The sequence below is a fragment of the Clarias gariepinus genome, chromosome 9 (genome assembly GCF_024256425.1).
Source record: "Clarias gariepinus isolate MV-2021 ecotype Netherlands chromosome 9, CGAR_prim_01v2, whole genome shotgun sequence".
Taxonomy (NCBI): domain Eukaryota; kingdom Metazoa; phylum Chordata; class Actinopteri; order Siluriformes; family Clariidae; genus Clarias; species Clarias gariepinus.
Genome location: NC_071108.1, coordinates 46,290 through 71,652, shown reverse-complemented (window position 1 = coordinate 71,652; position 25,363 = coordinate 46,290). Strand labels below are relative to the sequence as shown.

Here is a 25,363-nt window from a genome sequence, read left to right as displayed (position 1 = left end):
GAGAAAATTATCGTTCATCCAATCTTTTATATCTTGAACACACTCTAGACTAGTTAATCTAGACAACTTGGGTATTTCGTCTAATTTTCTTGAGATGTATAACTGGGTATCATCAGCATAACAATGAAAACTAATCCCATGTCTCTCAATGATGTTACCCAAGGTACACATGTATATGAAGAACAGTAGAGGTCTCAAAACTGACCCTTGTAAAAGACTACCTCTTGTTAATAAAACAATAAACTAGCTGTTAACAGATTTGGGTAAGGACCACCAGAAAACCCAGTATACAATCAATCGTATATATACATTTATTGCCAGACAGTACACCATTCACTCTTTACATCTCACACCACATACACAAAATCTGTCACATGGCCGAATGATCAGAGTCCTTGATCTCTTCAATATAAAGTCCACAAACGAATAAACAGTCCAGGAAACGTCCCGCTCCTTTCCCGCCATGCTCAGAGCGATGACATCCCTTTAATGGCGGCACGGTGGATGCTGACGATCCGCTTCTGCGTACGCATTTCAAACACAGCCTGTGATGTGCTTACACTCAGGGGAACAGAAGACCAAAAGAGAAAAAAAATTGGTATACAATGTACTCACAATTCGGCGCTTTTAACTCCGGATCAGAGCTGGCCGAGTGAGATCCTGAGGGACAACAAACCACGCGACGCGAAGCGGCGGCCCAGAGGGAAACGAGGCGGCGTCAGGAACAGGCTGAGAGCCCGTGCACACCGCACACCTCTGCCAAGCATCCTACTCGCCAACGTCCAGTCACTGGAAAACAAGCTCGATGACCTCAGGGCCAGGATAAAGTTCCAGAGAGACATTCGGGACTGCAATCTCCTCTGCTTCACCGAGACATGGCTGAACCCAGCGGTGCCGGACCACGCCATCCAGCCGGCCAAGTTCTTCTCGGTTCACCGCATCGACAGGACACTGGACTCGGGGAAGTCAAAGGCAGGCGGCGTTCGTTTAATGGTGAACAGCAGCTGGTGCAACAGTGCGAGCGTTGTTCCTCTCACACGCTCCTGCACACCAAATCTGGAGCTACTGTCCATCATGTGTCGTCCTTTTTCATCTACCTCGGGAGTTCACATCGGTCAAAATCAGCGCAGTTTATATTCCACCACAAGCGGATACGGACACTGTCTTATGCGAGCTGCATGAGGCACTCACACAGCACCAGACACAACACCGAACTTCTATCAGCATATCATCTGCCCCACCAGGGGCGAAAGGACACTGGATCATTGTTATACAACGGTCAAGGACGGCTACAAGGCACAATCTCGCCCTCCGTTTGGTAAAACCGACCACGCCGCCATCTTCCTCATGCCAAAATACAAACAAAGGCTGAAACAGGAAGTTCCGGTTCAAAGGGAGGTCGCGCGCTGGACGGACCAATCGGTGGCCGTGGTACAGGACGCACTCGATGACGCATACTGGGACATGTTTAGAAACAGCTCCAATGATGATGTCAGCGTGTTTACGGAAGCGGTTGTGGGATTTATCGGGAAACTAGTGGATGATACCGTGGAGAAAAAGACTATTAGAACGTTTCCCAACCAGAAGCTGTGGGTGGATGAAACCATCCGCGACGCTCTGAGATCTCGCACCGCTGCCTACAACACGGGACTAGCGTCGGGGGACATGGAACCATACAAGGCTGCATCATACAGCGTCCGGAAGGCGGTGAAAGAGGCGAAGCAGCGCTACGGGAGAAAACTAGAGTCACGGCTTCAACAGAGTGACTCTAGGAGCCTGTTGCGGGAACTAAGGAAAATAACGGACTATAAAACACCAACAACCGGTATGACAAACGCGGACGTGACTCAGGAAGACGAGCTTAACACTTTCTATGCTCGCTTCGGTAATCCCTAAATGCTTCAAAGAGTCCATCATTGTTCCTGTCCCAAAGAAACCTAATCCTGCTTCTCTCAATGACTATCGCCCTGTAGCCCTCACCTCAGTAGTGATGAAGTGCTTTGAACGCCTGTTCAGAGACTTCATCATTTCATCACTACCCGACACACTGGACCCACTACAGTTTGCTTACCGTCCAAATCGTTCCACAGACGATGCAATCTCACATCTCCACACATCACTTACTCACTTGGACACTAGAAGGGGGAATTATGTTAAAATGCTCTTTATCGACTACAGCTCTGCATTTAATACCATAATTCCCTCCACACTCACCACCAAGCTGGAGCACCTGGGACTCAGCTCATCTATGTGTCAGTGGATCTCCAACTTCCTAACCGGCAGACCACAGGCAGTAAGGATGGGCGGACACGTCTCAGCCTCCATTACTGTCAGCACTGGAGCCCCCCAGGGTTGTGTTCTGAGCCCCCTGCTGTACTCTTTGTACACATATGACTGTTTGGCCACTACCAACTCCACCACCATCATTAAGTTTGCTGACGACACCGTCGTGGTGGGCCTGATCTCTGATAACAACGAGAATGCCTACCTAAAGGAGATTAGAAATCTGGAGAACTGGTGCCAGAGGAACAACCTCCTTCTAAACGTCAGTAAGACAAAGGAGTTGGTAGTGGACTTCAGCACCAAGCGGGAGAGGAACTACCTGACCCCCGTCATCAACGAGAGCCCAGTGGAGAGAGTGGACAGCTTCAAATACCTCAGTGTTCACATCACGCAGGACCTGTCATGGTCCTGTCACATCAACACCGTGGTGAAAAAGGCCCGACAGCATCTCTACCACCTCAGACGCTTGAGAGACTTCCGACTGCCCTCCAAGGTGCTCAGGAACTTTTACTCCTGCACCATAGAGAGCATCCTGATGGGAAACATCTCAACCTGGTTCGCGAACAGCACCATGCAGGACAGGCGAGCTCTACAGAGGGTTGTTCGATCAGCTGAGCGCACCATCCGCACAGAGCTCCCTGACCTGCACTCAATCTACAGCAGGCGGTGCTGGACTAAGGCCAGGAAGATAGTGAAGGACCTCAGCCATCCCAACAATGGACTGTTCTCTCTGTTGAGGTCAGGAAAGCGATTTCGCTCCCTGAAGGCCAACACAGAGAGACTGAGAAAGAGCTTCTTCCCGCAGGCAATACGGTCTCTCAATCACAATCACACCACCACACAGTAGTGACCCACACATATAGTTTTTACACACACACTGGACATTCTGAACATTTGTTTACACTATTGGCCACTGCACAACTACACTTCAGGGTCATCAAATCACATCAAATCACTTTAAGCATATTTGCACTGCACAAGTCACTTTTAATATGTGGATGTGAATTGCACAACCATGGACTTAACCATTCTTTTATTACCATTTATTTGGCTGCTCTTATTGTTTTACATTTTTTCATATATTCTTCATATATTTTTCTATATTGTCTATTTTTGTGTACAGATATTTTATTTTTAACTTTTATTTGTATATTTTTATTTTATTCTTCCCTAGTTGAACTTACCCTTTATTTTAATTTTCATATTTATTTCCTATTCATATTCTTTTATTCTTAGGTCACGAGCAGTTGTATAAGCATTTCACTGCATATCGTACTGTGTATGACTGTGTATGTGACAAATAAAATTTGAATTTGAATTTGAATTTGAGGAATGTTCGTAAAAGCAAAGCAGAATTTGTGCAACAAAAATGCCTCAGCGGGCATTAAACAAAACACACATACTTAGCAACAAACATACTCATATGCGCTTAGGACATAAACAAATCCCGCATTCGGGTTTGTATAAGGCATTAGCTGTGTGGTTGCTGCTGTAAGCCTAGCCTAGCCTCTCTTCTTCTTTTTTTAATTTAACAGGAAAGCTTCTTACAGTGCCCCTGCTGGCCAGGAGCCCGTAACTAGGCAACTGCCTGTTACACCCCCTCCCCCTCTGAAAAAGGCGTGACTATGCTGTAAAAGGGCTTCAAATTAGCTACATGGACCATGAATGGTCCAGCTTGATTCACCCACTCCCACTCTATTAATGTCTTGATTTGAGCTGGTCCTTTCCATTTTGGGGCTAGTTTGGCCGTGTGCAAGTCCACTGCCCGAGAGTGAGGAAAAGCGTGGACCCACACGTGGTCACCCACATTGTATGTGACTGCCCGTGGTCTGGAGTTATAATACTTCTCCTGGGCACGAGCTACGCTGCTCCGGACAACCTGAAACAGTGCTTCTTGCCGCTGTACTGTGGCATAAGCGGGATGATCAGGTTGTAACGTTCTGCTTTGGTATTACTGCTAGTTACAATGCTATGCCCACATGGAAAGAACCTATATGAGGATATATGCGCTTATATAAAACCTATATGAGGTATATATGCGCATATATCCTCACCTACATGAGGATATATGCACATATATGAAGCCTATATGCATGAAGCACACACACACAAAGACAGGCTTGAGTTTACACACAGATTCAGTTTTTTGCACGTTTGGAAGATGACACGCGCTACTACACGTCCAAAGAAACTCTTCAGAATGTTCTGGAAAGTGGGAGGAGTTTACATTTACCTCAGAAGAAGACTGAGTGGCTCTGACGACGAACGGGAGCATTTTGAAGAGAGAATAGATCCAACAGAGGACACACTGGGTAAGTTATTAAGTCTTATATAACTCTTATTCTGATAATATTAAACTAATATTAGTAAATATTTTTCTCACTTCAGCTAGCTCTTGTCAGCTTGTGTGACACATTGGCTTTCAATGCCATTTACATAGTATAGGTAAATCATGCTAACATGCTGCCTATGTAGCATAAACATGATATTTTCCGGTGGCTAAGCTAATGCCTTATGGAGTTTACAGATGTTTATAAATGTTCTAATGTATTTCCCCTTGTTTTGGATAGCTTTAGATTATGGTTGCTAATATGTATTTGGCTCCGTTTTGGTTAGCTTATAACACTGTTTCATATCTTTATCATTAATCTGCATTTATACATAAAATCCTATTAACTATTGGGAAGCTAAGCAAGAATCAGTATGAAACATGAAAAAGTTTTTAAAAGTTGCCAATAAATTATTTTTCAGATTGAAAGGGCTCTGGGGTGTTTTGCCAGGCAGAAGCGTGGAGAGCAGCCCGCCTTGCCACCTCTGCTACTGCCATGGTGCGGAATCTGCTGCTGGGCACCTTCGACTTGGAGACTTTGCTGCAACCTGAATGGTACAAAACATGTTCCTAATCTCTTCTGTCCTTGAAAAAAAAAACAAGTTAGTCATGTTCTGTGGAATAAATTATGTTTGCGTGCAGGCCATCGCTTTTTTACTTGCCATTTTTGTATTATCTTGAACCTCAAGAAAACGTGATGTATATATAAATACTCCACCTTCATTTTACCCCCTTTAATAATAATTTTGAAATATTACTTTAAGGTGAAAAGCCAACCAGAGGGGATGGGGAGGAGCTGGTCGCGTTTATTAGGCATTGGAGACTGCATAAGGTAGGCCACCCATTATTGTTACTGTATCTGCTTGGGACCTATATACTTATTCATCGCTTGCTCACTTCTTAATCCTACCTTTCCTTTAAAGCCACATCTCTGTGGTATTGCGCTATAAGGTGTGTAGTCCTCTATTTTGTAGAACATATAGTGTAGCAAATAACCTCGTGGCACTAATTGTTGTCGCCTGAAGTTTTAATAAATATTCATTTATTATTATTATACTGTCTTATTATTTTTGTCTTTTCTAGATGCTACATTGAAGAAGTGGCCGGCAGCCACCCGACAGGCTCACGAAGCTGAGAAGGTCCTCTAAATAAATATATGTTTTCTTCCTGTTGAGTTTTTTTGTCTTATTTTTGTTCTTGTACTATATTTTTGTTCTTTTACTATTTGATTGTTCTTAAAAAAATAAAAAAATAAAATTTCTACATTTTGGGCTTTTATTTATGTTGTCTTACAGCTATGGATTTTAATAATTTTACTAATATCTTGGTAAAAATATAGGTGCATATATGCACATAGGTACATGTATGCACGTATATATGTACATATAATATAGGAAAACGGCCAATTTTTATATGTCACATATATGTCTATATAGGTACATATATGCACGCATATATGCACGCATGCATATATGTACACATAGATATGCATATATGTACATATAATATAGGAAAACGGCCAATTTTATATATGTCACATATATTAAAAACCTATATCAAACCTATATTAAAACATATATGTTTTATATAGTTTTTTTCCGTGTGGGTGGGGTCAAGAATCTAAATAAGGGTTAAGAAATATCACTTCTGGTGTTGCGCAAGCGTAGCAGAACAAGGAACTATGCAATAACCATTACAAAACCAAACCAAAGTGTATTGAGTGAAGACAAACCAACAAACAAACAAGGTGCACCAAAACCAATATATACAAAATATATACAAATATAAACAATGTATGTAATGTATGCATGTGTGTGTGTATGTATAAATGCCCAGAGTCCGTGTTATTGTTTGTGTGGGTGTAATGGTGGACGGTAGAGATGGCTTGGTCTCACCGGTAAAAGATGTTCAATCCGGGAGCACGAGAAACGGAATGAGAGATGTATTGTAGGTGTTCTGCAAAGATGAATCCAACTGGGGAAAAGTAATCCTTGGGATCTTGCAAACAATCTCTCTCTCTCTTTTACAAACAGCGCTGCATATTATCATCTCTCTACCTCGACATGTTTGCCGGTTCCGCTTTTATGTCAGATCACATGACTTGACTCACGAGAGCTAAACCCTGTAACCAACCACAGTCCACTAGGACAACTAAAACCATATCGGGTTCATTCCTCTATGCAGGTGAGCTTTATCAGCTCCTTAATTATTATCCCGTTATTAAAAATGACCCTTTATGTAGCTGTGCTACAAGGTGAGATGTTTCGGTGTAACATTCTCTCCAGTGGCCCCTTCAGCTTGCTTCCCACTGCTATCTCTGCTGGGGTGTAACCAGTGATTTCCTGCCAGGCTGTATTGATGGCAAACCAGAAGTTGGGAAGCCATTAGTCATACTGCTTGTGGTTTTCTTTGACGAATGCAGTGATCATAAATTTTGATGTGCGATTAGGATTAGGACACCCAGCTTCTCACACTGTGTTTTCCTGCTGTCCACCAGTCTTTTACAGTGTGGGAGAGTACAGAGGGGAGCGTGGCAAGTATCTCACCATCAGAGAGTTGATGTAGGGCTTCCCCCTCAGTACCATCAAACCTGGAGAAATCTAACTTTACAGGGGCCTTGAAAGTACGAGTGTGTGAGCAGCTATTGGGAAAGGGAGGATAAGGAGGGGAACCTGGTCGAGGGAAAGGAGTGAACGTAGCAACTGGTTGTGTACCCATCATGGCCTTTAATTGTGAGTCCCGCCTCGTCATGCACTCCACAGTGGAATGGCCTACATCATTTAATTGCTCCTTACACTGCTTTTTTACTGTCTGACACAATTGCTGCATCTCTGCCTGGACATTTTCCAGTTTATGCTGGTTTGTTAATACATCTGTGTTGTGGTTGCGTTGCAGCTCACCCACCTGATCTGACAGGTCATCTATTCCCTGGGTAAGTTTGTCTTCTAGTGCCTGCAGAGCCGTTTCTAGCTGACTGAAGCAGGTTGCTAGCACCATGGAAATTAGGCTTTGGTAGTCCTCAGCTTCGACGGGGGGAGGAGGTTTACGCAGCTGTTTATCAGTGAGCGGTTGCTCTACGCTGTCATCGCCTTGTGGGCCCTCGTCATCCACCCCGGAACCCTCCTCATCATTGGTGTCCATATAGAGGCGGCTAAGGGTGTTAATAAGCTCTTGAATGGGCTCACGTCTTGACACGAAAGGGCCTGCAGTAAACTCGTAAGCTACCAACCCTTCCCCTGCTCGTGCTTTGGATTCGGCCATACTTTGCCCCAATTTAATTTTAATAAACCGTTTGATTAATCAAACCCCTGAGTGAGTGTATTTTCTGCTGGACAGTACGAGAGATGGCTAGATAGCTAACAGCTGACAAACAACCATGTATCAATGTATAATACACACAATGTATAATAAAAGTGAAACTCTCGAGCCCCACGTTGGGCACCACTGTAACAGACTACCTCCTATTAATAAAACAATAAACTAGTTGTTAACAGATTAGGGTAAGGACCACCAGAGAACCCAGTATACAATTGATCGTGTATATACATTTATTGCCAGGCAGTATATCATTCACTCTTTACGTCTCACACCACATACACACAGTCTATCTACTTTGCCGAATGAGTCCTTGCTTTCTTCAACATAAAGATCACGAACTAATAAACAGTCCAGGAAACGTCCTACTCCTCTCCCGCCATCCTCAGAGCGCAGACGTCCCTTTATTGGTGGCGTGGTGGACGCAGAAGATCCGCTCCTGCATACACACACTAAACATAGCCTGTGATGCGCTTACACACAGGGGAACAGAAGACCAAAAAAGAAAAGAAAAAAAAAACTCCTGCATATCCATATCTGGAGGAATGACCGTAAATTCAAAGCAGAATATGTGCAACCTCTGTGGGCATTACACAAAACAAACATACTTAGCAACAAACATACTCATGTTCAAATTAAACTTTTATTTAAATATCATATACACAGTCATGCAGTACCACATGTAGTGAAATGCTTATTCGACGACCGTGACCTTAAAAATTTAAAAACAATTTATAATAAAAAATAAATAGCTGAAACTATCAGAAAATAGAACAAAATATAAAACTTTTTAAATATATCAAGAAAAGTGTATAAGAAATATAAAAACCTATCTGTACAAAAAACAAAATAGCAAGTTAAATTGAAATAAAAATGGAATGGAAATGTCCAGAAAGTGTGCAAATGTGCATGTATGTGCAAATGTGCAATGTCCATGAGTGTCTGGTCTACTGCGTACCAGGGTATGTGCATCTGTGCATGATGGAACAGATGAATAATGTCCATAAGTGTCCATTTTTGTGCAGTGTGCAAAAACGCAGAGATGATTAGTCCTGTGTTGTGTTGTGGTTGAGAGACCTTATTGCCTGCGGGAAGAAGCTCCTCCTCAATCTCTCTGTATTGGCCTTCAGGAAGCGCAAGCGCTTTCCTGGCCAAAACAGAGAGAACAGTTCATTGCTGGGGTGGCTAAGGTCCTTTACAATCTTCCTGGTCTTGGTCCAAAACCAACACCGAGGTATCTGAAGCTGTTCACTTTCTCTACTGGGCTCTCGTTGATCACAGTGGTCTGGAAGTTCCTTTCCTGCTTAGTGCTGAAGTCCACTATCAACTCCTTTGTCTTACTGATGTTTAGAAGGAGGTTGTTCCTCTGGCACCAGTTCTCCAGATTCCAGAATCTCCTTCAGGTAGACTGACTTACTGTTGTCAGAAATTAGGCCCACCACAACGGTGTCATCAGCAAACTTAATGATGGTGGTGGAGTTGGTAGTGGCCACACAGTCATGTATGTACAAAAAGTACAGCAGGGGGCTCAGAACACACCCCTGGGAGGCTCCAGTGCTGAGAGTGAGGGAGGCTGAGACATGTCCACCCATCCTTACTGTCTGTGGCCTGCCAAATAGGAAATTAGAGATCCACTTGCACAGAGATGAGCTGAGTCCTTGGTGCTCCAGCTTGGTGGTAAGTGTGGAGGGAATTATGATGTTAAATGCTGAGCTGTAGTCGATAAAAAGGATTTTAACAAAACTAGTGTCTAGGTGAGTGAGTGATGTGTGGAGGAGGTGAGAGATGGCATCATCTGTAGAGCAGTTTGAACGGTAAGCGAATTGTAGTGGATCAAGTGTGTCCAATAGTGAAGAAATGATGAAGTCTTGAAGGTCTTCTCACCTGCACTCAGAGGAAGACATACAACTGACATGGTGTTTAGTGTAAAAAGTGTAGGCAAACTTAAAACTCTTCGTAAGAGGACAAAAATTTAGAATATTAAGCTGGATTAATCTGGAAAATTAGAAATTATAAATCAGTCTGGCAGAGCTCAGAAATAAAAGAGTAACCTATCAATTCATGGCAGCTTCTGTACGAGTGCACGCACATTAAAAGAGAAATACACAAACAAACATGAAGACCAGAGAGATGTCTGTGGGAGAAAATACTAGAGCACTCGATACAAAGCTCTAATCAGCAGTGAGAGTCGAAAGGTCAGGCTGGAGCAGAGATGAAGCTCTACCAGAGTGTGAAGAGAGAGAGGACCTGCTGATGATCCAGAATCCTACCAGCTGATGGGTGAAGCATGGTGGCGGTAGCGTCACGGCTCAGGCTTGCATTGCTGCTTCTGAAACGTTCTCACTGATCTTTACTGATGACAGAGCTGCATATTTCAGTTTTGTGAAGCATGCAAGGAATGTACAACCAAATATTAAGTGTTAACTATTGTAATAATAAAATGTTCCAATACTGTTCCAATACTCTCAGGAAGGACTGTGTTTGGGTGTTTATATGCGTGTATGCATGTTTGTGTATACGTGTGTGTTTTTGCCAGTCTCAGGACAAGGATAAAGCAGGGCTGTAACTTTGTGTATCTCCATCTTTCTCTATTTTCACATAATTTAAATCAGATAAACGAGTGTGTGTCTGTGCTCTAAATGTGTCGAGGCTCCGAGTGTGTGCAAGTGATATTAATCAAGAAGTACAGAAAAAACAGGACAGGACCTTATTTATTATTTTTTACATTACAGAAAAAATCAGAAAGTTTATGGACCTGATCAGAGAATTAAAACTTGGAGAATGGACAAGCTGAGAGTCAGAGCGAGGGGAACCAGGATCCTAAAAGGACACATGCCGGACGTGAAAAGATCATGGGACGCCCACAGGTCTCTATTCTCTCGTCCACTTGCATACCATAGCCACTTCCTCCAGCACTCTCTGACAACCAGAAGTCACCAGCACTCCGTCTACCTTCCATCACCTGCGCTCACTCATAAATGATTTTCAGTAGAAGTAGATTATCTAACACTGTCTTCTGAGTAAATCCTGTCAATGAGTAAGCGCCTGATGCTGGAACAGTAAAATATGAAACACACACACAGATTACATCCTAAATTTTAGAAGAATCCAGATTGTTCCCTGTAGCTGGATGTGGATATTCTTTAAAACTCCTGATGAGACACACCTCGTTTTTCCTGCAGAATTTCTTCATGCAGATCATTTCTGAACCTCAACATGGTCCTCAGGTCTTTGAGGCAGAGGATGTCCTGCAAAGACAGCAGTGTGTGTGTGTGTAAACTCACAACTCCGTCTCCACGAGCTGCTTGGACCATCGCCAGCGTGGTGGAGAACGAGCTCTTCATGTCCTCACACAGTGGAAACATGCGGCAGGTCCAAAGGCTACACACACCTGCGTCTCCCGAGAGTTGGACTTCTGCCTCAACCAGGCCCCAGCGGCGCACACACTCTCCCACAGAAACACCAAACACCTCCAGCCTGTGCAAGTCCGCGGCACTGGGCACCGTCTTCTTCAGGTCATCCAGAGCTCCAAATGACACGGTAACGAATTTTGTCCTGCCGTCCAAACACACAGCAAACGAGTGCATAAAGGTGTTGGAGGGGATGGAGAGTCCCCTGTCCACCCAGCAGCTACTTATGATGGAGCTCCGGCCCAGTTTGACGTCCTCCTCCAGCCTAGAGAACTCTACCATGCTGCCCTCACACACTCGTGCACTGGGTTGGACGATGCTCTGTATCACACACACATCTTTATTTTCACACGCTTGCAGAGGACAGGAGCTAAAGGTGATGGTCTGGAGGCCAAGTTCCTCTCGCAGATGCTGATCTAACGTAAGATGAAACAGGTACTCGTCCATGGTACCTAGGTGGTAGAATTTTGACTTGTTTAGGATTATAACATTCAGCTGTTTGCCTCTGAGGTGATGGAAGATCTTCTTTCTGACCTCCATCAGATCTTTCTCGTTCTTCGTGTCATTCTCAGCGTTGTCGGTGTACTCGGCTGTAGATCTGGTTCCTAAACTCTGCAGAAAATCACCGTAGGCGTCGATCTCACACTTCAGAGGTCCGATTTCTCGAAACAGGTCCATCAGCGTCTCCACCGTGCCGTGACTGATGTAATACGTGCTGTCTGTATAGACCATCTCATCTTCACCTCTCCTGAAGACTGCGCCACTTTTGCGCATTACCTCCTCACTGGGCTTGTGCAGGAACTGGAGGCAGGTTCTATATTCAACGTCTCGAACAGGCAGTTCTTCTGCGGGTTCGAGAACAAACACACCGTGCGATTGGCCGATGATCAGGGGTGAGGGGTGGGCAAGGGCGGTAAAGCCAGGTTTGTTAAACTCCACATTCTGGATGGCGCTGTAAAGCTCGATGTCATCAGCACATGTGACTAACACACCAGGATTCATGTGAGCAGGAAAGTCCACATACATGAGCAGCTTCAGATCCAACATCTGATACACACGATCTCCCAGTGGAAGAGCCATGAAGATCTTCCCCAGAGCGCTGGTGTGGGGTAAACGCTGACTCCACCCTCCTGCACACACACACACACACACACATACACATGCAGATTATAGGACAATCAGATTATTGGTCCGATCCAGAAACATGGTTCTAAAATTGGATCTTTTGGTGATAGCTAACATAGAACTGCCATATCACACTAATTAATAGTGAGGGGACTCACAGTACGATACGATATTATCACGATATGTTGGTAGGATTTGATTTGTATTGCGATTTTGTAAGTATTATGATTCAAAATATATATATTTTTTATTACAATACAAACTTTAGAAATATTACATGCTTTGCTATTTTCATGCATGTGTGAATAGTTTAGAGTGTGCCACCTCTAGGATTATAATGGAACTGAGACATTTTACCACCTCAATTTTGCAGGCATACCGTGGGGGAAATAAGTAATTAATCCCCTACAGATTTTCTACGTTTGCCTAGTTACAAAGAGTTAAACGTTTGCCTAGTTACAAAGAGGTCTATAATTTTTATCATAGGTTTATGGTAAAAGATTGAGACAGAATATCAACCAAAAATCAGAAAAAAACAGAAAAAGCACATGATACAAATGTTATGAATTAGGTTGAATTTCATTGAGGGAAATAAGTATTTGATCCCCAAGCGAAACATGACTTAGTACTTGGTGGAGAAACCCTTGCTGTAAAGCACAGTGGGAAGACATTTCTTGTAGTTGTTTACCAGATTTCCACACATCTTGGAATACATTTTGATCAACTATTCTTTAAAGATTTTATCTAAATGTTTAAGGTTTCTTGCCTGTTGCTTGGCAACTCGAGGTTACAGCTCTCTCCGTGAATTTTCTATTGGATTAAGGTCTGAAGTCTGGCTAGACCACTCCATGACCTTAATGTGCTTATTTTTGAGCCACTCCTTAGTTGCCTTGGCAGGTTGTTTGGGATCACTTTCATGCTGGAAGACCGATCCACAACCCATCTTCAGGAGGTTCTCATCCAAAATACACATGGCCTCATCCATTGGCCCCTCAGTGCAGCAAAGTCAATCTGTACCTTAAGCAGATAAACAGCCCCAAAGCATAATGTTTTTACGTTCGTGCTTGACTGTAGGGACTGTGGTGTTCTTAGTGTCATAGTCAGCATTTTTCTTTCTCCGAAAACAGAAAGTCAAGTTGATGACAAAGAGCTTAATTTTGGTCCCATCTGATCACAGCAGTTTATCCCAATCTTTCTCAGAACCTGAGACGGGTCTGTACATGTGTCTTCTTGAGGAGGGGAAGCCTTACTGCGCTGAAGGATTTCAATCCATGCAGGCGTAATGTGTTACCAATGGTTTGTTTGGTGACTGAGCTCCAAACTGCCTGAAGATCATTCACAAGCTCCTCCCGTGTAGTTTGGACTGGTCCCTCATTTTCCTCATGTTTATTCTTACTTCATGAGGTGAAATCTTGCATATAGGGCCATTAATGGTTACTTTGTATTTCTTCCATTTGTAAATAATCGCTCCAGCAGTTGTCTCCTTCTCACCAAGCTTCTAGCTGATGGTCTTGTAGCCCATTTCAGTCTTGTGCAGGTCTAAAATCTTGTTCCTGACTTGCTTTGACAGCTCTTCGGTCTTGCCGATGGTGGTGAGGTTTGAATGGAAGATAGAGATTTTGTGGATAGGTGGCTTTTATACACATACAGTGGGAGCCACGTCAAACAGCCGCTTGGAGCATGATAGGTCCATGACAGGACCGTGACAGAACCATGATCGATCCGTGCACGGAATGTGATCCCCAGCGATGATGTAGTTAACGATGCCCCGCCCCATAAACGCCCCCATGCGCTTTCTAAAAAGATGCTTGCAATGCTGTACAAGTCCGCCAGATGGAGCATTGACTGCTTCAGTTAACTGCAGTGTCCAAGCAGCCGGTTACTATATGTAATATATATAACATAACTTACGTCAACATAGTTTCATAAATAGATGATGTGGTAAAAAAGAGGGATAAAAAATTATTTATAAAACAGATTTAAATCACTCAATACACAACCCATGATGCTTATGCTATTTTCAATTAATGATTGAATTAATTAATTAATTAATAAAACTACTTATTGCAATATTTTTCACGACATTCTTAATAATACTTAAAGACACAGTAACATCTGTAATTTATCTATACCAGTCGTTGTACGGAATACAAATGCGGGCTATGTACAGTATTTTACATTACAGTGTATTTTATCTATTTCCGTTTAATACACTGGTAGATATTTTGCTGCAAAGTAAAGCTTAAAATTTAACTTCTGCTTGAGTTTGTTTTTGTTATTTTTAGATGTTTTCGCTGATGTTTTTTTTTCGCTGATAGTCAAAAATTGGCATAACAAATGGATTAATGGCGCATAATATCTGGAACAAATATCTGTCCATACGGATCAGTCTGTCTTTAGTCATTTAACCAGCATAACGTTCACCAATCAAAGATCTGATGGGACATTAATCACTTATCATTACGGTGAATAGATGCGGCAGCAGAGACAGATTAAATCCCCATAAACATTCACACTTGAACACATACATGAACACACTTTAACAGAACTAAACAGTTCCAGAGGGTCAGCGCCTGTTATCAGGACAGGAATCACCTACAGGATACTACTGTAATTTTTACTGCTTATATATTTTTGCCATAGTTTCATTTGGTTTTACGCGATTTCATGTTTTTTTGTTTGTGTGTGTACGTGTGTGTGTGTGTGTGAGAGAGAGAGCGTGCGCGAGAGAGGGCTTATATTGTAATTTATCCAAGGTTACTAAAGACTGGCTTACTACTACTAATAAAAATATTTCAATGTAACCCATGGGTCTCAATCACAAAATCAGCCAACGCTGTAAAAAGATGACAAGACAAATTATATAGGCTACTCTGAAACGTTAATTTGAACATAAATATATATATAAACCATAAATTTAAAAACAATCGACTATTATTGTCAGGGTTAAGTTTACGGGGCTTCTCAGTCTTTCGTTAATTTTACTACTGACTCGAAACCAATGTGGCTTATTAAAAATGCACCGTTTTATTGGACATGGCTGTCTATGGTCCGAATATACTGTGAACGTCTTAAAGTCACGTCTCTAGATCCTTTTGCAGTAATGTTATCGTGGTGTAAATTATTAACGTATCGATGTATATCACTTGCAGACAAAATAGTCTAGTAACGAAAGTAACGAATTTGTCGCTACTCTTCTCTTATGCAGCACGGCTAAAAAGATAATAAAAACTACACCAATCCTGCCATGATGCTACCCTGCCCATACACAACACTGGCTGGGGAGATGAACTCTCCAAACTTTCCAAAACTTACTATTATTTCATGAGACGAAATTAAGCTAGGATGAAGAGAACAGAACAGAACAGAACTCCCCTCTGTGCAATATCTAAGTAGAGTGTAACTGAAGCAGCCACAATATGCCCCCCGTCTAACTCTGATTAGGAAAAGCTCACAGACACAAAACCTGCAGCACTTTGGTGTAATTTTTATTATCTTTTTAGCCGTGCTGCATAAGAGAAGAGTAGTGACAAATTCGTTACTTTTAATAACGTGATGTTTGATTGGATGTTATATCATTCCAAGTTTGATAGTGTCGATTTTAGAGTGCATAACAAACCAGGAAGTAAGTAACACTTACTTCCTGGTTTGTTTTATTTTAAATATTGCTTATTACCTTTTCCCGCAAAATAAACATTAAACATAAACATGTTATCATTGTGTAAATTATTAACATATTGGTGTCTTTTAATTAAGGACAAAAACAGACCCTGCACTTGTGTTTAGGACTGATGCTGAACAGCTGTGTTCATAGGTTTAATCAACGATTTACAAGACAACAGTTAAAGCGTTAGTGGATGAGAGGTGTGTGTGTGCGCGCTCCTGCATTTCTCCGTTGGTTTAACAAACATTTGCGCACAGACAAGTAAGTCTGAAGTACCCCTCCCCCCGCCAAAAACACACACACACACACACACACAGAGCAATTAGCACCATGTCATAGTCAGTATTCTGCACTGAGGTTTCTTACCTTCCACTCCTTCTAAGTTTGTCTTTGCTCTTTTGATGGAGTTCTTAAAACCCCAAAAAAATTTTATACTGAGAAAAAAATGATTATGGGTCACATAATCACAAACACAACCTAGCACAGATACATATGATCAAGTGTTTAACTGTTTTCATTTGTTTCTATAACCAGTAATAATAATAATAATAATTATTATTATTATTAGCCCAACTCTTTGACTATTTAAAACAACGTCGGGTCCCATTTTTTTGCACATCAAAGTTGTTGGTTTAAGTAAATGTATTTTTAAATACACAAAACAATCCCCCAACAATTAAAACACGCACACATGACTTTAAAAATAAAATTTATTCTTCCAAAACTAGTCAAAGGTAAAATAATAATTTGTATAAAACAGGTGAAAACATGTTTAATTTTTGCTTAAAGGTCATTAAAATACTCGGATAACACCAGCTGCTTATCAGTCTCTATCTGGTTCTTTTCTTTTTTTTTTTTTTTTTAATATTAAGGATGGAACTGTTTAATTCTTTGTTTCCCCCCTAAAGTATCAGACATTTTGCAATTCTATGTTCAGAACATACAGTAGACCTGACCAAACATCATTCTAAAGCTGTTGCACTGTGACGTCATCCCTCCTACAGCTCCCTCAACAGCTTGTTCAGGCTCCTCCAGTAGGTCCAAAAGGCCAACCATCATCCGTCTGACCCCCCAATCCTCCACAGCGGAGCTCTGCTTAAAGACAACAGGAGAATTTAGTGAAGACAAGATAAATAAACTTTACAGAATATCTAGTTATAATAAATATAAAAGATATTAGTAAACCTACACCACAGAGTGTGTAAAATATTGTTTTGGGGAATTCTGGAATGTAAATAAACTGGGATAACTTTAATCATTAAACTTTGTTAGTGTTAACCCCGGTCTGTCTGTATTATCGTCTGCATTAAATTAACCGAGAATTTACTTAACGCGCTTTTCATACAAATAAGTTAGGCGATATAACACTTGTATACATTAGTTCATCTCTGAAGCCAAACTACAACTTTCCGAGTACTGAAGCCCCCCTCACCTCCCCTCCCCAGACACCTCCCCCTCCCCCCACTCCTTAACAGATAAACACTTCAGAGTTTTTATCCAGCTCGGTAACTAAGCGCTCGCGCTACCGCGCAAAGTCACGGCCAAATTGAGAAAAATATAAACCGGGTTATGAGTGTTTAGCTCGCTAGCTCCTATACATCTATCCTCAGCTTGTGTCCTTCATGAACTGCATCACATTATATTCACAGACATAACCTGCAGATTAACTCTTACCCAAAGAATAAATAAATGCTGAATTTATCCAGACAACACGCGGTCAGACTCTAAAGGCATTTTTATAGAGCACAAACACTCTTCCTCGGGTAGTGCAGCTTTTGTAATAGGGACACTGACAGTAAGCTGTAATGTTAACTTCAGACTTGGTAAACAGATCATTAAGTTATCTAAAGTTACATCTGACCGCTGCTGGTGCTGCCAGTGATTTTCAAAACGGCCGATAAAAAACTAAACTGGAAAATAAACTGTAAACTAATCCCAAACAAATTTTATAAATTAAAACACCACTTACCGCGAATAGTCCATTATACCGCCATCTTCATCTCTAGTGCAGTTTGGTAGCGTCAGTTCGGCAGGGGTGGGGGTGGGTTGTTAAAATCACGTGATTGCAACTCAGCGCAGCTAAATTGCTGGCTTGTGTTAACGTGTCCTTGAGGACGAAGTGCCATCTAGTGGTGGAACTAGGTAAATGCATAAATAGGGCTTGAATGGGCGTGTTTACTGTGAAATCTTGACACGCCTTTCTCGAAGGAAAAGGAGGGGGGACTACAGCGTGCATGGGGCAGCCGTACGCCATTCGTACGCCATTCACGCGGTCGTGGCTATTTGGTGTGGCTCCATCTGTACCACATTGTTGTTAGAAGCACCCTCTAAAATTAATATGTGTACCACAAGAGCACATAACCAGTCTGTGAGAGACAGAATTATTGTTGGTTGGTAAGGGATCAAATACTTATTTCCCTCATTGAAATGCAACTTAATTCATAACATTTGTATCATGTGCTTTTTCTGGATTTTTGGTTGATATTCTGTCTCAATCCTTCACCATAAACCTATAATTAAAATTATAGACCCTTCATTTCTTTATAAATAGGCAATTTTAAAAAATCTGTAGGGGATTAAATACTTATTTCCCCCACTGTATATAAAAAAAAAATCAATAATAAAATAAATTTACATTTACATTTAGGCATTTTGCAGACGCTTTTATCCAGAGCGACTTACAAAAATTATCGATAAATGAATCATTGAATCGACTTCGTTCCATCTCTACTTATTAATATTTATGAGCATAAATGAGCCTTTAAAAGTCAACACTTATAAATTAGTCTGATGTCTGATCTGTCTCGTTCAATGAATAGAAGTTCACCGGCGTGGATGAGGAGGACTCTGAATCTGGATAATGCTTTTCCATACTCATCACTCAGGAGTTGCAGGACGTGTAGCGTTGAGCCGCCATTACCTGAAACACACACACACACACAGTATTTTAATAATCTGTGATGAATTAGAGTTCAGGTGATGTTCTGCTCCTGCACTCACCGATCTTGTGTCCTGGAGGATCTGCAAACACGCGATACACACAGAGGGGGAGCTCGCTCCTGCTGATCTTCTCCTGGAGCTGAAACTCGTACCAACATCTCTGATCTTCATCCACTGCTGTGATAACCACCAGGTCCCAAAGCCCTCCACATTTCACTCCAGCACCTGAAACACACACCATAACACACTGTCCCTTTAATCACCTTACATTACACACCTGTGCTTATACACAACTACACACATTTAAATACATATTTTAATATTTACCTTTTGCTCTGTTGAATTTATCCAGTTTGTCTTTGGTGGATTTTGCCAAATGTGTGCTTTTAATATAATTTATAGATTTAGTTTGTTCTGTCATTGTGACAAATGATCTTGAGCTAAAAGTCAAACAAGCAAAGACATACACATGTATCTATAATAAGTGATGTGACTCCAGGTTTAGACTGATTTTATGTTGTTAATTTGTTACTTAAGTATTAAATAATCTGATCGTTGTGATCTCACTAACTCCACCAGTGTAAATAAAAAGCCCTGTTTACTTTTTCCTTTTTTTTTTAAACCACCGCTGTTCCGACTAAACTGATTCCGGTTGGTTAAATATATTCGCGTAGTAACCAATCAGAAAACGGACAGTAACCCACACTAGCCAATCAGTAACCAGGAGGCGGGATTAATGGAATACGGGTGGGACACCACATATCACCGCAGTGCTTATATCTCCGTTTCCGGGTTAATAACCGGAAGTTGTGTAAAATTAGCGTTTTGACAGTTTTATTATTTATTTTTTTATGGTTTATGATTATATAATCTATTCACAACTTTAGCATTGGTTGTTATAGAAACTATAGATACTGATAACTTTAACAAATAAAAATTAATAAAATAATAAGCACTTTTTTTTCGAACAACTGTTGCCATGGTAACTTCCCTCTAACAATTGTGCCTGCTCAGGTTAGCTGTCCGGATTTACAGCCTGTTAGTAATAATATTTTATGTGTATTTACCTTCAGACCTTTTCCTGACAAACACAGAAAAGAAACATGCTGTTTAGAGGGTTTTAGATTTATAGGTGTTTAAAGTTTCTGCAGAGTTATAATGTCCCTTTATTCTGTCTCTTTTTAGGGTGAAAGTTCAGATGGATTTAAACCTGGAAGATGGACACACGTCTTCATCATTATCTTCATCCTTTTCTCCGTCCTCAGTACCTGGGGAGCAGGACGTCGTGGTTCTGCGAAGGTGTGCTCTCCGGTTACGCACCGCCAGTGTTGTGTGTGTGTTCAAAGCTCTGAAAGTGTGTGTACTGTGTGACAACTTCATCACTGACATTGAGCCGCTGCGGCAGTGCGTGAACTTACTGAAGCTCGACCTCAAAGGCAACCAGGTTCATCTCATAACCTCATTAACTCAGTGTGTACAGCCTCAACACCCTGTTTACAAAAAGATAAATAGCACTTTTGCAAAGTATAATCTAATCTAATATCTGGGACATTTTTTAAGTGTGTGTGTGTGTGTGTGTGTCCAGATCACTCAGCTACCTGAAGCTTCATTCTGGAAGAATCTAAAGGCGTTACAGCTGCTGTTTCTACATGATAACGACATTTCTGTAATGAGCGAAATTGCAGGTCTGAGTGTTTCTCCGTCTCTCAACGCTTTGACTCTGTATGAAACACCACTCAGTCGCAGGAGAAACTACAGACACTGGGTCATTAACAGCATCTTCAGCCTAAAGGCCCTGGACCATCACATCATCTCAGATGAAGAGATCATCGAAAACTGGAAACTTCCTCTCAGATTTAGAGCCATGACACCAAATTTATCAGTCCGTCTGTATCTGCCAGCTGACATGGTGACTTTAACACTTTTATTGAACACTCACGCTATTAAACACTGAAGCTGTTAAACACTGATGCTGTTAAACACTCACATAAATTCTCTTTTTATTCATTGCTTTTTATTATGTCTGACATCACATCAGTATTACTGCTAAGTCAAACTTTTGTCAAAGTCTGGAAACTCACTGAGACTGACAGATAGACAGATCACACCCCCTTCACTGTGACTGACAGATAGACAGGCCACACCCCCTTCACTGAGACTGACAGATAGACAGGCCACACCCCCTTCACTGAGACTGACAGATAGACAGGCCACACCCCCTTTACTGAGACTAACAGGTACACAGGCAAGGCCTTTTCACTCAGACTGACAGGTACTCAGGCCACGCCTCCTTTACTGAGCCTGACAGGTACCCAGGCCAAGCCTCCTTCACTGAGCCTGACAGCTCTTTTTATTTCAGGAGGCTGATGAGGTGAAAACACTTCGTGCAATAATTTCAGAAATAAACAGAATTCAAGCTGCATTTTCTCCAACACTCATCATACAGAAGTGGACTAGAGGCCATCTGACCAGGAGGCATCTGGGGTAAACACACACACACACACACACATATTTACACACACATTTCTCTCTCTCCCTCTCTCTCACACACGCACATATATTTACACACACATGTTCTGTCTCTCATTTTCTCTCTCTCTCTCTTTCTCTCACACGCACACATGTTCACACATTTATATTTTAATAAATAATGATCTTGTGGCAGGTTCTGTAGAGCCCCTGCTCCTCTGAAAACATTAAGAAGGGACTTGACTCCGGTGGGTTCTGTGTGTGAGATCAGCAGAAGATCATGGATTATGAACGATCATCGTGTTCCGGTATCTGTGTGTGTGTGTGTGTGTGTGTGTGTGTAATGTGTTCCTTTCAGCTGCTCTGACTCAGTGATCCTGTCCTTCTCTTACATTCCAGCTCCAGCAGGACATGATGAGCTTCAGATCTTTCCACAGCAGGACACTGACAGAACTCAACCCACCTTGTAACACTCCTCAGCCGAGTTACCATGGAGACGTACTCAGTGAGTACCATTACAGAATACCACAAAAACAAGCACGATGTTCAGAACACAGTAAACCCTGTTAGAGAGTGGACTCCCGTCTTTCTCCTCTTTTTATATTGAAGTGAAACTGATGGTGTAAAATTAAATGAAAACAGACCAAGATTTAGACATAACTAGTTTACTGTTAAAAAGCAAATCACTGGGAACAGGTGCTGATAGGTGGGCTGTTCAGTGGTACCTGGAACAGCAGGAAATCTCAGGCTATTTAAAAATTTAACTTTAATTAAAGATACTGTAGCCTCATATATCATGGTAGCTAAAATGAAGTGTAATATATTTTATTTATAGCTTTTGCTGTTGAAATCTAGATATCAGCTTCATGGATCAACGTAATGATATAATGAACTTGGAGACCTTCTGTCTTTGTGGATATAATGCCATAACATACTTGTCCAAGACGTTTGAAGATGTGCTAAGGTCCCAAAAAATTGATGCGCAGGACATCCGGAATGGCATTTCCCATTTCCACACAAAGAAATCCAACCTCCTGAACGCCCCATGGCCACGCCCACCTAACATCATTCCAAAGAAGAGTTTTATTGGCAGACACCATGACTGCCTGAGCCTCACCACGTTCCGTGCAATGGAGAGGACACATGTGGAAAGAAATATGGAGGACGGACTGAGGGAGCGAGCCAAGAGAGTGATGAAGGCACAGAATCATCGTGAAGAAACCAGAGGTCACTGTAAAGGATTCATGGAGGCGCGAAGGACAGAGGTGCTACTGAGGAAGGGGTCAGAGCAAGGTAAACTGGAGGAAATACTCAAACTGCAGAAAAACATACAGGAGCAGAAAGTCCAGCTAGTTCATCAGAAGTACCTCAAGTTCCTGATGGAGAAGCAGAGGAACATGACGGAGCAGGAGACAGTGAAGCGCTTTAGCCGGCAGCATGGTGCTCTGACTAAAGCCTTTAGTAAACATTACACAGAATGGAGAACCAGAGAGACTCTGGATGAGAGGCAACGACACATTGCAATTAGCACATTGCACACCAGATCTCTAAAAGAGCAGGGGCACCTGGGGAACAGGTACAGTACCTCACACAATCAGGCACTGATGTATTAAGCGGTTGTCAGGTGTACGTTTGCCACATACGCAAGTGAAGTTCTGTGTCTTGTGTATGAAAGAAAAGCACAAAACTAAATCGTCATTTAATCACAATACAAAAAACTAAAACTAAATTGTCATTGAATCATGATACAATTAATACAAAAAAGAGATAGATTTTTTTATATGTTTGTTATTGATTCAGTGATTCATTTCAGTTTTTCAACTGTTACTGTTTCTGTGTTCTTTCATACAGAACGCAGAATAAATCAACCACGTCCCGGGTATCCATAAATGCTCTGCCATTTCGCGAGCAGCATCTTTCTGACCGAGAGAAATCAGGTGAAATCCAGCTGTTTCCAGGTGCACTGACTTGAGATGCATCAGCCATAAAATCTGTGCAAATTAGCATGAAAACTGTGTAGGTCAGCAGTTCTGTTTGAATTGTATGGCTTTATCACTGGCTTTAAGGTCCATGAAATCTCAACAAACATGTTTAAATAAACTTTAACAGTCACAGTCTGACCATTATTCGTTAATAAATACATTCGCCTAGTTGTGTATCTGTAGTATAAGTTTATTCCCATTTTCTCATTTTAAATTCTATAAAATAAACTAATTGTTTTCCTAGTGGATATTTATTTAACAGTTAAAGAAGGAATCTTAGTTGTAAGAGTTTTGTAACAGTCATGGTGCTTTGCAAAGTCTCCAAGCAGACAAACATTTTCAGGACATGGGATGATCTGGTTTCAATAGAGAGAGAAAATGTCACGGTTTCCATGCTGAGAGAGTGAATGCAGATGCAGGTTAAATGAAATATATTTCTTTTAATGCAGATAAAGAGTCCAAATAATACAAAAATACAGAGGTGGCTCAGATGTGACAGAAAATGGCAGCAACTTCGCTCCACAATATGCCTCATTACATTATCTGAACCCCAGCCTCTTCAGCACACATGATGTTCACATATCTGTAAAGTTTGATGTGTTATTCCTTATATAAATAGCATTATTCTCAAAGAACCTGTCTTCATATTATATGTTTATGTTAATGCAGTCATTCTTAAACATAACCGTGTCTATAGTAGCAGCTCATTCTCAGGGAGTTCTGTGATGGATGTGTCACATAAATGCATTATAAACTTGTCATAGTCAATTACAATATGTTTCATTACAGTGGCCTTTAAGTGGATGGATTGGCAAGTGTAAAAATCTGAGGGACTTCAGGGACCCAGTCACTTGTGATCAGTGAGAGTGGGGAAGACAGCATTTATACATACCAGTTGACCATAACACTTCACGACCATGAGTCCCTAGATCTGAACATTTACCTAATACACATATATTCACAAAAGTCTTGGCTAAATAAATGGGCTCTTAGTATGGACTTAAAAACGGACACTGTGTCTAAGTCCTGACCACAAAAATTGGAATGCTATCTGGAAGTTGAGTCATGTCAACTGGACTTCTTCCTTGTTCAGTAGATACATTTCACTACCTAACCCTAACCTAGTCTGACAGTTTAACCAAGAATATTCACAGACATTAATTGGAAAGATATTCCATAACTTTCAGGCTGTAGTCTTTGCTATAAGGTCTCAACAAATACCCTGCATCGTTTGTTGAAGTAGGTATGGTGGATCATGAGACACTAGCAGTTCCCCAGGTACTGTGGTGACCATTTAGTCCTTTAAAGGTCAAAAGTAGTATTTTAAAATCGATATGAAAATGAAGTTGGGATAAGAAAGGGGTGATGTGCTCGTATCTTCTGGTTCTAGTGAGGACTCTCGCTGCTGCATTCTGGACTAGCTGAAGCTTGTTTATGCACCTAGTTGAACAACCAGACAGTAAGGCATTACAATAGTCCAACCTAGAGGTGATAAAAGTATAAAAAAAAATTTGCATCACATATATTGTAGTGACAAAATATTCCTTATCATGAAAACAGAAAGGAGAGGAATGTTTCCTTAACTCCTACTCAATTTTCGATTTTATGAACTAGAATACTATGATCAATGGTGTCAAAAGCTGCACTAAGGTAAATTAACACAAGTGAAGAGACATAGTAGAAGGTCATTTACTACTTTAACGAGTGCTGTCTCTGTGCTGTGATGAGGCCTAAATCCTGACTAATACATTTTGTGTATGCTATTTCTATGTAGATATGAGCATAGCTGCTGTGCTGCCATTTTTTGGAGATAGAGGGGCAGTTTGATATTGGCATGTAGATAGAG

The 25,363-nt window shown here is 41.4% G+C and overlaps 3 protein-coding genes and 1 long non-coding RNA gene across 5 annotated transcripts in view; 2 read left to right on the top strand and 2 right to left on the bottom strand.

Moving 5' to 3' along the window:
- The window catches only part of tnni3k (TNNI3 interacting kinase), a 96,243-nt gene extending 89,547 nt beyond the window's left edge, over positions 1 to 6,696 (bottom strand). For both annotated transcript variants that reach the window (XM_053504806.1, XM_053504807.1), the window contains exon 1: positions 6,508 to 6,696. The gene's annotated coding sequence lies outside the window, so the exon portion shown is untranslated. The remainder of the gene's footprint in view (positions 1 to 6,507) is intronic.
- Positions 4,494 to 5,733, top strand: LOC128530732 (uncharacterized). The gene is made up of 4 exons (XR_008361150.1): positions 4,494 to 4,595; positions 5,035 to 5,167; positions 5,377 to 5,444; positions 5,696 to 5,733. It is a non-coding gene; the product is annotated as an uncharacterized LOC128530732 (long non-coding RNA).
- A 3,915-nt stretch (positions 6,697 to 10,611) lies between the features above and the next one.
- Positions 10,612 to 19,679, bottom strand: fpgt (fucose-1-phosphate guanylyltransferase). The gene is made up of 4 exons (XM_053504809.1): positions 19,394 to 19,679; positions 19,127 to 19,291; positions 18,954 to 19,046; positions 10,612 to 12,467 (listed from the first exon to the last, which is right to left on the bottom strand). The coding sequence occupies exons 1-4, from the start codon at positions 19,485 to 19,487 to the stop codon at positions 11,071 to 11,073; spliced, it is 1,749 nt and encodes a 582-aa protein (XP_053360784.1). The 5' UTR covers positions 19,488 to 19,679; the 3' UTR covers positions 10,612 to 11,070.
- Positions 19,680 to 20,246: 567 nt separating this feature from the next.
- lrriq3 (leucine rich repeats and IQ motif containing 3) lies at positions 20,247 to 23,647 on the top strand (the record flags this gene model as incomplete). Its single annotated transcript, XM_053503226.1, has 7 exons — positions 20,247 to 20,510; positions 20,652 to 20,975; positions 21,426 to 21,550; positions 21,732 to 21,843; positions 21,935 to 22,040; positions 22,391 to 23,111; positions 23,387 to 23,647. Coding segments are annotated over 7 exons (1,773 nt in total), but the record flags the coding sequence as incomplete, so codon positions are not given.
- Positions 23,648 to 25,363: the final 1,716 nt, after the last annotated feature.

What these genes read in the sequence shown, in the direction of transcription:
- fpgt (XM_053504809.1), bottom strand. Translation starts at nt 19,487, where the DNA reads ATGACAGAACAAACTAAATCTATAAATTATATTAAAAGCACACATTTG. An exon ending in TAAATTCAACAGAGCAAAAG is followed by an intron (nt 19,292 to 19,393) that starts GTAAATATTAAA and finishes TGTGTGTTTCAG; the next exon opens with GTGCTGGAGTGAAATGTGGA. An exon ending in TCCTCCAGGACACAAGATCG is followed by an intron (nt 19,047 to 19,126) that starts GTGAGTGCAGGA and finishes TGTGTGTTTCAG; the next exon opens with GTAATGGCGGCTCAACGCTA.